This window comes from Lactuca saligna, chromosome 1 (genome assembly GCF_052625555.1).
Source record: "Lactuca saligna cultivar CGN05327 chromosome 1, ASM5262555v1, whole genome shotgun sequence".
NCBI lineage: Eukaryota > Viridiplantae > Streptophyta > Magnoliopsida > Asterales > Asteraceae > Lactuca > Lactuca saligna.
The window spans coordinates 85,948,221-85,962,304 of NC_136417.1; the positions used below are offsets into that span (position 1 = coordinate 85,948,221).

General features: G+C 36.3%; 1 protein-coding gene across 1 annotated transcript; it reads right to left on the reverse strand.

Annotated features, from left to right (window-relative positions):
* Window positions 1-12,581: 12,581 nt before the first annotated feature.
* On the reverse strand, window positions 12,582-13,484 carry LOC145009389 (uncharacterized). Its single transcript, XM_078968098.1, has one exon. The coding sequence runs from the start codon at window positions 13,482-13,484 to the stop codon at window positions 12,582-12,584; it is 903 nt and encodes a 300-aa protein (XP_078824224.1).
* Between the last annotated feature and the right edge of the window lie 600 nt (window positions 13,485-14,084).

Genomic DNA, 14,084 nt, shown 5'->3' on the forward strand with positions numbered 1-14,084 from the left:
TGTCCAGTGTATTCCGGAGAGCACCTGTGACCATCCTGGTCAGTACGCCCCGCGTACGCTATGGTACGCGCTGTGTACTGCCCTTTTACTTGTACGCCCCACATACCCAGCTAAACCCTAAAACCACGAAACTTGCGAACGCCATAACTTCTTCGTTATAAGTCTATTTCTGATGATCCTTATATCAATGGAAAGGTAACGAGAAACTATATGCTTGTATCAACTCATACTCCGAACAAACATCCAACTTCCATAAAAGCGCAAACTGCCATATTGCCAAAATACACTTTGGCTCCAAAGCACAAACCCAATACTCGGATCACTCAAAATACATCAACCACTCGACAAAAAATCCAAACCTCAATTCCTCAAGGGTCCGAAGCCTGCTAATACCCAAATCCTTAATCACCACTCCAAAAAGGGAACGATTCAAGACATGGCATTACATGCTGGCCGGTGGTTGCAGGCGGATGAAGGGAGAAGTGTATATTAAAGGAATGATCGCCAATTGACGCTCGAGAAAGAACATGCTAATCAGAAGGAGCAAGTAGGAAGAAGGAAAGAGATACTCATGATCGGTCTTATTTCGTCGACCTTTAGCGGCGACACTAAATAGTGGTAACGAAAGATTTTTACCGGCGACAACTTAGTATTAGCGGCGACATCAAAGGAGGGAATTTATCCCGTTTATTTTTTTCACGACCTTTAGCGGCGACAATTTTACCCTCTGGCGGCGACAAAGTGTGGCCGATATTGAAGTTGTGCGAGAAGAGCCCCTAACCATTGGATTAGAACGCTGATCCGACGGTTGGGATTTACCAGAAGGGGTAACCACAAATTCGGATCATAGAGCATTATCAGCGAGGCTATTAGCGGAGACACGGAGCTTTAGCGGCAAGCTTGAGTCGATGCTATTAGCTAAAGCTCCATGTCTCCGCTAATAGTGTCGCCGGTAATGACCAGATTTCTTGTAGTGTAAATCTTCCTTAACCACAATTCCTTAGTAGATCTTGCGAATAAACCGGATCACCTTAAACATACCTTATCATGCCGCATTAACAATTTAACATGTCACGTTACAAATTCATTAATAGTCTATACTAATATATTAACCAATATAACAATGTTTGATAAAGATGATTATTATTTAAAGATCCCTTATATTCTGGTTAAGCTTTAGACGAGGCTAACAATTATGCAACCAAAGCTCATGCGAGGCTTTAGATTTCAACGATGAAGTACTTGTCGGCGAAACTTCCATGCGATTCAAAAAAGTGGGGTAACCGAGTATGGAATGTGAATTTTTTTTTTTTTTTTTATTTTTTTTTTTATTTTTTTTTTTATTTTAATAAATAAAAAAGAAGAATCGGATGTTTCTCTGCTCCTAATAAACTCTGGATCTTTCTCTACATATTCATTATTAACTAAGGGGTAAAAAGGTCCAAACATTTATTTTTTTAGTTTGGAAGTATAAAATTAGTAAGTGGACATATGAGGACCATTAACAATACAAATTATATTTTTAGAACAGAACAATACAAATTATATGCCATACAAAGTAAAGGAAATGACAATGTGTGATTATTTAAGATATCTTAATGCTACCTAAAGTCAATGCTTTAGGTTCCTTTACAATAATCTCAAATAACAGCATGCATAGAAAATTTAAAATTAATGTGGTGATTATATTGATGTAGTTTCTATACACCTACCTATGACATTTTGTATTACATATTTATATAATTTAATTTGGTAGATTACTTCGATTAACATCTTTAGTGGATTCATTTGTTTTTAATTATAATCTATGCATATGTCTTTGTTCAATACATAAGAAAGCATTTCTATTTAAAAAAAAAAATCTGTTAGAAAACTGCACCTATAGTGGTTACAATTACTCTTCTTGTATATAGAGTTACTTATTCTACAACTGTTTACCAGATTAGTTTGCGACAATATCAGGAACACATAAATGGAATAGCAATAACCGTGTGCTTAAATTCATTCATTAAATTGAGCAGAAAGAAGAATTGGTCCATATGAATGACGAAATAATATTTATAAAGAAATCCCAAATGAACTTGAAATAGTAGCTAGTGTGTTAACATAATACTTAAAATTGCATCGTATAAAAACAACATATATAATCACTACAATAATTTCCAGAGACGACACCTATCCAGACGACACATGTCGTCGGCAAAAGTTACCCTATACCGACGACATGTCGTCGGTACAAAGGAAAAAAAACATTGACCATTAAACTTTGACCAGAAGGACTATACCGACGATATGTCGTCGGTACAGACTCGGCGGGAAAAGATGAAATGTTGGTGGTATATTGAAAAGCTTTACAAACGACTTGTCGTCTGGAAAATACTCTAAAAAAATATTTTCGATTTATTTTATTTCCTTCTAGCAGAAATCCAAGACGATGTTGTTTTTGTCGACCTATGCCGACGACATGTCGTCGGTATAGGTTGATTAAAATTTAATTTCTTTTATTTTTAATCTGTGTCGCAGAATATAGGAATGATGTCGTTTCGCCAGGCAATACCGACGACATGTCGTCGGTAAAAGGGGGCCCCGATCTGCGTGAAATCATTTTTTTTTATTTTTATTGTTTTAATGACGTAAAGCTATACGACGATGTTTTGGTTGACCTATATATACCGACAACATGTCGTCGGTATAGGGTTTCCCTGGTAACAAAACACCCTTTCAGCTTTCTTTTTGCAGTCAAGCTCACCATTTTTCTCTCACAATTTGTCGGCGATCTCAAGGTCTTCCAGATCTACCACCAAGGTAAGGGTTTTGGTGCTCGATTGCTTCTTAATTTCTAATAGTTTGGTCCTTGATTTGTAATAATATGGAGCCCTAAATCACAGCCCCATTTCTCTCTATTGGTTGGGAAGAAGGTTCACCACCCCCATAGAAAGAATTCTAGTGATTGACCATATTTTAAGGTTAGTTTATTGATTTTTTTTTAATTTCCTCCTTAAACTATACCAAGCCACAAAGACGATGCAGTTTTTTTTTTTTTTTTTTTTTTTTTTTTTTTTTTTTTTTTTTTTTTCATAGACCATGATATGTATACACTTTGAATTGCATTTATATGAATGGTTTTAAATGATGATAATTTTAGTGGATTAGATATGTTTCAAGGCAAAGTTAAATCTAAATGTAATATATATATATATATATATATATATATATATATATATATATATATATATATATATATATATATATATATATATATATATATGGAGATGATCAAATGAGAAGACTTAAAAGGTTGATAACGCGAGAACAATTCTGGACCAATCAATATATAAGGGTATACTAGTAATTGTATATTTTAATTAAATTCAAATAAAATAAAATTCAATCAAATTCCCTGGAATTTAGGATCAGTTACCAAAAAAGAAATAAATATTCAATTTTTTATTTTTCTTATTAATGGAATATAAAAAACATTTTTATCAAAATTTATTTGAAAATTTAAAAAATTCTTTAAAAAATCAAATATTTTTCTCCTATTTCACGTTTATTTTTTATTTATTTTATTTTATTTATTTATTTATTTTTTTGTGTGTGTTCAAAAAAATGAATAGAAATCGAACACCAAATTAGTACATTTGTATTCATAAATGATTTTTTTTTCAAGAAACCTGATACTACTCCAATCACAAATAAATACACATCAATTTACAAGTAATCCAATTTCTTCTTTTAATTAGTTGAAAATAAAACAGATTGTAAAAATTATCAATTTTCCACAAAAAGAATACCTCTAATCATAAATAAATGTACTCATTAACACATGCTTACACTGTTATTCACAAATGAATACACTACTATTAACAAATAAGTACCTTGTTATTCATAATTGAATAAATGAATACTTCTAATCATAAATAAATACATTCATTCAATGTTATTCACAAATGAATATACTGCTATTCACACATGAATGCACTGTTATTCATTCACTATTATTCACACATGAATGCACTGCTATTCACAGATAAATACAATTTTTCATTCTTCTATTTCCTCTCACACTCCTTTATTTTTGTCCTGTCTTCGAGGTTCAACAAAAACACCCCCACTAGAGGTGTTTGCTAGTGGCTTCCGGCTAGCCAAGGGCAACAACCCCTTCCATTTTCTCCCACTGTTTTATGACACACCAAGCAAACCAAACACCCCCTGTTGTCGTTTTCTTTTTGCTTCCTCCCCTCTCATCGACAGTAACTGGAACTAGAAAACGAAGTGGTGAAGAGGTTGCTAGAATAGCCCCTGCCACTCCACTACTGCGATGAACCACCAAATCGGTGGAGGTGCTCCATATTGTTCTTTCTTTGCTCCTGAAACAATTTCATACTTCATCATTTTGTGTTCTTGATAGAAAACCCCAAAATCAGAATTAAATACAATTAACAATCAATTAAATGAAGCAAATTTAGTAAATGAAGAGACTGAACAAAATACAGAATACATATGAATTTCTATAATTGTAATTATATTCATAAATGAACACACTTTTGATGATGTAAATCAATAGAACGAAAATTAGATGAAAAGGTTGAAGGGAGTGTAAGGTTACCTTTGAGCTTAATGGAAAGGTTTTTTTCCTAATTTTAGTAGTTGGGGAGGGTGAACCGAAAGTCGATGTCATATCGATGAAGGCATGTGGGATCTTATTGCTCCAATGGGAAGATATATCGAGTATACAGAAGTTGATTAGGCAGTCATATCCTTCAACATGAAAAACATGGAACTTCTATACATAACCAATTGTTCTAAACCCAATTCATGGAAAATGATTACAATGTCAAAAAGTGTATTCAATACAGGGCAGAATAGAGTAGTCACACTTGAGAAGAATTACAAAACCCTAAGAATAAAATACTCAAGAGGGAGAACACTGCACGCTGTTTTGCCTTGTAAATATGTAACTGTTTCCACTTGGTTTAATCCTTTGAACTAATATCTAAGGATATTGAATACCATAATTACTGAACCTAGATCATGCTACAACATTAGTAAAGATAGACGAGTAAATGAACATCCCAGTTGAGCAAGTAGATATAATTTCACAACTTGGCTCCCTGAGAATCTAATTGAAGATCCAGCAAAGCTTCGGTATAATGTCTATGTCATGAACTCGTTGAAATTAACAGATATATAGTAAAACAAAATCTTAACGAAGGCACTTAATGAAGTCTCAGGCACACGGAATTGAAACAGATAAAAACTGAAGCACCGATCTTTCTTCAAACAGAACCATTACCAGTCCCAAACTCGTTCATTTTTCATTCCAACACTTCGAACCGGACAAGCATCAGTTTCTCGAAGCAAATACCTTCCATTTTATTTCGTTTCAGATCTATCAACTGAATCGATTTAATACCATAACCATTCGAATCTCAACCACAACATAAACAGACATACATACGTAATACAAAAAGGTAGGGTTTCGAATACCTGGCGGAAAATCAAAATATACAGATCAAACAAGTCCAGTCAACCCAAACTTTGGCGAACTATTTGATGGGTTTTGGACATAAGACATCCTATGTGCTCATACAAACCCTAAAGCTTGGATCTAGGTTTCTCTATTGTACATGCAAGTTATCCAAGACTATAAACCCTAATTCTAGCATACATATAATCATATTAACATGAGAATACGTTTATAGTGTTACCTTGATTGTTATGCAGCAATAACAATCCCAAATCTCCTTGTATTGACTTTGGAAGGCTTAGAGTCACAAGTGTCACTCCTCTAATGGTTCACAAACACCATAAGCAAGAGGATGAAGAGGAGAGAGGTTGGAGGCTACCAAAAACGTGTAGAAACCCTAACAAGAATCTTAGCCACGTTTTTTAGCCTTAAGGGGTCTTTATATAGTTGGGCTATTAGGGTTATCTAACAAGGAAACCCTAATTTGGATGCTTAAGCCTTTAGCAACCCATAGACTCCTTTTAATCAAGCCCTTGGACGATTTCCTTATGGGCTTCCCTATAGAATTCGTCCAACCCTTGATACAAGGCAATCCATGACCCAAATTGCAATTATCTTATAATCACAATTCCAGTCCCTTAATTTTAATTAATCTCTTTTAGTCACAAAACTAATTACTAACTAATATTAATTAAACAATATGATTTCTCCTTCAATATATTATTCTCATAATATATTAATAAATCATATTTAATCCTTTCTCTCCATAATTCATCCTATCAAGTTGCTTTGGTGAAGGCAACCCAAACGGACCATGCACCATCGGGTCAAGTACATACCAAAATAGTTATGGACTTAGACACTAATCCAACAGTCTCCCACTTGGATAAGTTTAATAACTATTTTGCGTATGACTTCAGATCCTGATCTGCAATCGTAGCTTTCCAAAGCCGCTGTCAACTCTGATCACATCAGATACGCGTGTCCTTAGATAAGGGATCATATATTCCTCCATTCTAGATATCGTATGAGATATGATTTCAAATCATTCTCTTTGTACTACTTCTCGATTTCGGATTTATGACGACTGACTAATTGAACAAATCAAATTAGCCCTAGCCCGGCTGAGCATTTACGTTTGTCATCACTAAACCATCGAGGGGCCCAAAGATATCCCTTTTATCCTACCTTGGATAAAAGGAATGGATAAACTTTGATACAATGCTTGCTTGCACTCACTAACCAAATCACACACAACAATATGTTTTATAACACCAAGTTACTAGTGCGTTTACATATTATCAATGTGCAACCGATTAGCAAGATACAACTCACACATCTCGGTTTCAAGAATATAAGATGTTATCGTCTCACCAATCACTCGTGATACAATTCATGGAGTGATCCAAGCGAGCGTGGGTTTAGTCCAATGTTCAAATTCATATTCATAAGCACTCATGAATGTTGCAGCAAACATTTGCTTATGTCTAATACTCTTTTAGACAATCCACACACCAATTCACGACAGTCTTCATTCATATCTACTTCTAATATATGAACGACTGTGGCCCGTTTGAATAATTCGATTATTTTTAATAAACTCAATTATTCTGGAAGTCAAAACATGCAAAGTGAAACACAAGAATAATACTAATCCCATATGGCCTCAACCCTTTGAACATAAATAAAACATCTTTTATTTATCACCATATCGATTACTCATTATTTGTCGTTTCGGGTACTCAACTTCTTACTTGAATTATTACACGTGTCCCATGCTCCTAGCATGCACACAATGTTTACCAATGGTTCTTACTATGTTATGTTATATTTATATTATTCTGCAAATATGTATTTTAGATTTGTTTTAACAAACAGATTTGGTATATATAAAAAAAGTTGTGAAAAAAAAACCAGGCTATACCAACGACATATCGTCGGTACAGCTTAGTAACAGAAAAAACGGTTTTAATCTTTCCAGACGACATATCGTCGGTATTACACACACTTTTCTCGACGACATATCGTCGGTATTACACATACTTTTCCTGACGACAAGTCGTCGGTAAAGCTCCCGAATAAAAAAATTTCTTATTTCCTCGAAAATCAATCCCGATGACCCTTTTCCGACGAGTTGTCGTCTGGATTAGTTACTCAATACCGACGACTCGTATCCCGACAACATTTTTTAATTTTACCGACGGATCTATACCGACGACTTTTTATAGATGACATGTCGTCAGTATAAGCTTTACCAACGGCAAGTCGTCGGTACAGGGTCCCTAATTGTCGTTTGTATATGCCTCAATCGTTGTAGTGAATAATAAGAAAAGTCAATTTGTTTAAATATTTCTAGAACACAATACGCTACAACTTTTATGATGGTTTGATGTATCTATAAGGTTTACTTTCTCCCACCATCAGCTCGGCCGCCATCTATGACATCAGTATACATCTTCTACTCCACCCATATACAGCCATGCACTGCCGTGACTCTCTGGGTACCCATAAACCTTTTCTAAATCAACAAATCCGACAAAGACCTCGCCTTCCGCATCTCCTCCTTTTGCCACCATATCCATATACATCTTCACCAATATCAAAAGACATGTCTTCTTCAGGGGTAAGCCTTGAAAATTATTTAATTCCATTGAAAGAGATCAACGGTGCCACCGAAAACTTTAACCAACAGAGATGTATTGGAGGCGGTGGATTTGGTGCAGTCTATAAAGGTCGACACTCTGAAGGGTGGCAAAATGATATGTTCATGCACTAATTAAACTAATTCCCATGTTTTCCTATTTCCATAATTCACCCATAATAGTTGCAATAATCTTCTCTTGTTAGTTAGTCCATCTAATCCACGTTTGCATTTTGATAAGTAGCATTACTTACCATTAGCCACATGATTTGTAGCATTAGTCACGTTGCATGTTTCATTAAATTTAGGAGTTTTTCATTATAAGTATTGTAATTTGGTTGCAAAAGATATCAAGCAGAAAATAGTTCCAAAAACTTCTTGTGTGCGTGTTTCTCCTTCTCCGTACCTTCTTGGAGCTTTACCCACTCAACGAGTTACTATCACAAAACCGTGCAGCTGCTATCAAACGGCTAAGTCGAGATAGCTTCCAAAGAGAACACGAGTTCCGAAACGAGTTAGAGTTGATCTCAAAATTTCACCATGAAAACATCATATCGTTCATTGGATATTGTGATGAAGACAATGAGGTGATTATAGTTTACGAGTATGCCATGAATGGAAGGCTTGATTATCATCTCCAAGACCCACATAAGATGAGTTGCATAACATGGACACAACGCCTGATGATTTGCATAGGAGCAGCAAGAGGACTGAGTTACCATCACTCAGGTCTTGGGGAGCATAATGGAGTAATACAAGAGACGTCAAGTTCTAACATATTGTTAGATAATAATTTGGTTGCAACAGTTTGTGATTTTGGCTTGTCAAAATTTGGTCCAAGAAATCAGAGTGATACCGAAGTTTATACAAGGGTTGCGGGTACACAGTTTTACATGGATCCAGCTTACCATGAAAGTGGTATCCTCAGAAAAGAATCGGATGTGTACTCTTTCGGTGTGGTATTGTTTGAAATCCTGAGTGGGATGTTGGTCTATCATGAAAAGAGTTTTGGAGATGATTGCCAACAAAATCTCATAACTTCTGTTCGGAGATACTATGACAAGGAATCTCATAAGGTAATTGATCCCAATATAAGAGATCAAATTGATATATACTAGTGCTTTTAATGCATTCCAAGAAATTGCATATCAATGCATTAGTTTCAATTTGATGGAATGCCCTACGATGGACAAGGTCATTGAGAGGATTTAGAAAGCGCTAACTATTCAAGTAAGTCTTTTCATTTTGTTCCTTTGAAGACAATAAACACTATTGTGGATTTGTGGATGATACAACATGATAAATTGCCGTAATCCTTTTAGTGGCACCAAAGAATCATCTAAGGTCCTGATTAAATTAAAATTATTTTCGTCTTTTGCTGTTTCTCCAAAAGTTGGAAGGCCATTTTTCTCTATATACTTCGTGTTGCATTTGTCCTGTCCAACTTTCTATTTTAGAATGTTGAGTATGAAATCTCAGTTACATTTATATATCACACTTCTTTTTTGTGTAATAATTAAAATACAAGTATTAATTTAATGTATTGTTTAAATTTCATTGGCGGATACAAAATTTTTGAATACAAACATAAAAAAAGTGTTTATTATTCAATCACCAAACAAGATTATGAAAATTACTAAAAGAACAAAATATTAAGCACTGAAACCTAAATGAGATATTTTCCGATTGATTTAGAGATTTGGATAAAGGGTTAACATAATTACGTTTTTTTTCACATTTTATTGAACTTGTTTGACATTTTCAAAATAGGCAATATAATTGATAATTACGGTAATATTACCCTATTATGAACAGGTCAAACAGGTTTATTAGTCAAATATGTACGAAAAAGACATTGTTACCTAAATATGGACAAAAAGAAAAGTTTATCACCTGTTTTGGTAATATTGCACATGAACCGTCCAAGAGACTATGCCCTGTGATCAGTCACCGATGGTCAATATTGAACAATTAGGTTAGGTTTCGTTTAACCCAGTTCAAGCCTGACTAGTAATGGGCTAAATTATGTTGCTAGGTTTTTAAAGCACATACAACCTAGCCCCTTAGGCATATACAACCTAACACTAACTAGTTGGGCCTAAACTGGTTATCGTTTCCTCATATATCAAGAGCAGACAACCCAATTTTATATCATATCAATGGATCTTATGACTACTTTCACTTATTATAAATAACCTAATATTACTAAAATGGGTAATGAACTTTGGTTTTTTGTCCATATTTAAGTAATCATATTTTTTTCGTAATCATTTGACCATTAAACTTATTTGCTCTCTTTATAATAGGATAATATTATCGCTAATTACAAGTTATATTAATTTATTTTGTAGAGTTCAAACAAGTTTAATGATCAAATGTGTAAAAAAAAAAAAAAAACACATGATTAACTTACCTTTGAAGTTCATTAACCCTTGGATAAAAAACAAGCAGTCCGTCATTTAAAGGGGTTACCACGTACAAGTACTAACTGACATATTGTTGACTTATATAGCTATCCTGTTTAGTTTGACGTAGATATGACATTTTATTGAAACCATAGTCACGTACAAATTTGGTTCCCTAAAGACTTGAACAAGAAACTTTATGATGATCTTATCAAGCATATCCAATATAACTAGTTTAACCAGTTTCCAAAATTTTAGTTAACACCAGTCTCCATTTCAAATAGTGTATACACGACGTTTGTTAAATATTTGTTTTATTTTTCCAGACCCACAAACCTTCCGCCTCTACCCATGCAATACGTTCCATGATAGAAAGTGTCGTCCATAAACTAAAGTATTGTGCCAGTCCAGATGAGCAGCTGACTACCGCTAGTGAAATCCTCCTCCTTGCAAAAGGACACGATGACAATTGTGTCGCCATTGTCAAGGCTGGAGCAATCCCTATGCTCTCACACCTACTCACTTTACCAGACACGCTTGCACACGAACATGCATTGAACGCAATTCTTAATCTCTCGATCCGTGAAGAAAACAAATGCATCATAGTCTCTTCTGGGGCTGTGACGGGGATCATTTATGTGTTGCAGGAAGGTAACATGGGAGCATAGGGGAACGCAGCGGCTAACCTTTTTAGCCTCTTTTCAATGGAAAAAAATAGGGTAACCATCGGTTCTGCAGGAGCTATCCCACCTCTTGTGTTGCTGTTGAGTGAACGTACTCAGAGAGGGAAGAAGGACGCAAGCATTGCGTTGTATAATTGATGTATGCATCAGGGTAATAGAATAAGGGCCCTAAAAGCGGGTGTAGTCCCCATATTGATGAAGCTGCTTAGGGAACCATAGGGTGTGTTGAAGGATGAACCCTTAGCCATTCTAGTCATTACTTCAAGCCAACCGGAAGGAAAATTGGCTATAGGTAAAGATGTTGGATTTAATCGGTTGTTTAAGGGTAATTTGATCCATAATTTTCTTTATGCAGAATTTGAATAAGGAAATGTGGGATAAGTTTAATTAACTGATTTTTAATGGGCATGTTAGGTATAAAAATATGGGTCAATCCTTGTACCGGTTCTTTAGGTGGTAGTGGGTTAGTAGATAGCATTTTATTCCTTGTTTTATGTTGCCACATTTGTTTTATCCGTTGCTAGTTTGTAAGCCTATATAAGGCACATCTTTGATTTAATTAAAATACCAAGAAAAGCACCTTCAGTGCATAACGTAAGTTCTGAGTGTGTGTAATTGTGTGTGTTTTCTGAGGGGCCTGAACCAACAATTGGTATCAGAGCTAGGGCACGGGTCGATGTGTTCGACAGGGACGTCGAACCCTATAATGGGGGGTGAAAGTAGGTTAGATCTGATCCCACATCGGCTTGGAAGGAGAACGAAACATCTACTTATAAGGGGTGTGGATACCTTCCTTGTCACAACGCGTTTTAAAGCCGTGAGGGCAGCAGATCCCATAAGAACTCTGCAGTTAAGCGTGCTCGGGTGGGAGTAGTACCGGGATGGGTGACCCCCTGGGAAGTCCTTGTGCCGAGTGGCCCAAAGCGGACAATATTGTGATACGTGCCAAAGGGGGGTGTTACAAATGGTATATAAGTCTCAAAAACTCAGAACTTGCAACTCACGAATATAATGAAAATAAACTTGCATAAGAGAAAAAAGAAACTTTCTAATATGAAGTGAAGAGAGAGTACGAAAGTTGCAGAAGAAAGCTAAATATTCATATTAAACAAGGCCTATATATAGCCTTTTAAAACATCTACTGTGAACAAAAGAAAACTATTAAAAAAATACTAAGCTATGCCACCTAAAGACCAGGTAAATATGAAGACTGCCCAACGTGCACATCCTAAAATCCGGTCAAACCTTTTACCAAGCCTTTTTTTTTATTCAAAGTAAAGTAAGTGTAAATACCTTAACCCATGACACATAAAAACTTGACCCATGACCCATCCAATAAACTATTACTCCAACATTCACCCCTTAATCGCTTATTTCGTTGTTCACAGCAGTGTTGGTTCATCATCCTCGCACCGATTCAAGTTGAGCTCATCTTTCTTCTCCCACATTGGACACTCCGAAATGTAATGTCCAAACTCATTACATTTGTAGCATTTCACGTGACTCTTGTCCCGTTGTACTCGACCTTCTCCTCGACCTTTCTCGGACCCCCGACCTCCACCTCGGCCACGCCCATGGTCTTCCCGATTCGAGTTTCCACAACCACAATGCTCACACCTATGGTCTTTTTCTTTTGTTTTTTCATCAGAATTTGCAAGCAAAAGCTGATTTTGCTCGGGTTGGATCTCCTCAACTTTGATCCTTTCTTCATAAGCTTTAAGTCGACCTACAACATCATCATAACCGATGGTCTTCAAGTCTACAACCTGTTCTATAGAAGCCACCATATGAATAAAACGTTTTGGTAACCCATTAAGAAACTTCTTAACCAATTTTGTTTCTTCCATAACCGATCCAAGTGAGGCGGCTCTAGAAGCATACTCGGACAACTTATTAGCAAAGTTATCTATCACCTCTTGATCCTTCATCTTCAGATTTTCAAACTCTCCCATTAGAGTTTGAAGTCGCGCCTCCCGGATTTGATCCGCACCCAAATGACGGGTTTTGAGAACCTCCCACATCTCCTTTGCGGTTGTGAGATTCCCTATTAACAGTGTCTGCTTCTCGGCTATGGCTTGGAACAAAAGTGCAATTGCTATGTTATTCTTCTTGGCATCCCCATTGACTCCCGGATCGATTGCCTCCCACACCCCATGAACATTGAAGATAGCCCGCATCCTCATAGCCCATACTGTGTAATTTGTTGATGACAATACCGGACATTGAAGAGTCATGGTGTTGCTCTCCTTGACAACAGCCGCTGTTTGATCCTTCGGTGGAGCCATTCTTGCGTGTTACTGCACTACCAAGGTTATATAATCAACTAAAAAACCACTGCTTGAAAGAGCTACCTATAAAACACCTTTTGCTGCCTTTCACCTTCTGTTTTTCACCCTTTGATTAACACCTTCTGGTTGCTCTTGATCCTCCCATGTTGTTCTTCGATCAAACTGGGTTAACAAGCCCGTTGATTTTGGCCGGAATCACGACTCGTCTCCGCTACCCTTTTGATCCCTAGAACAGAAAAGAAAACCACCTAATAATCTGAAATCAGCCCCTCTTCAATCGGTATCAGAGCTTAGGGCTCGTGAAGAGGAAGAAGGCCGTTTTGAGAGTCGAATTCCGAAGGGGAAGAGCCTTTGGGTGCAGAGCTGCCATCACAGCAAAAGCCAGGTGTTTGGCAATGGCATCTTGGAGGTTCGATCCCGGAGATGACAGCAGATGGTTGTTAAGGATGCTTTCTCAATAGAGGCGTGAATAGGGTCAAGACTGCATAAGTGCAGTGTCCATCCTTGATCAGAAACGTTCCCGGTTAAAAAGAACCTGACCAGAAGCGGGGAAGAGAAGCGGAAAGAAATCAGAACATGTGGGTTTTGATTTGGCTT

Bases quoted from the DNA above. Each gene is read 5' to 3' on its own strand.
- LOC145009389 (XM_078968098.1), bottom strand. From the start codon at position 13,484: ATGGCTCCACCGAAGGATCAAACAGCGGCTGTTGTCAAGGAGAGCAAC.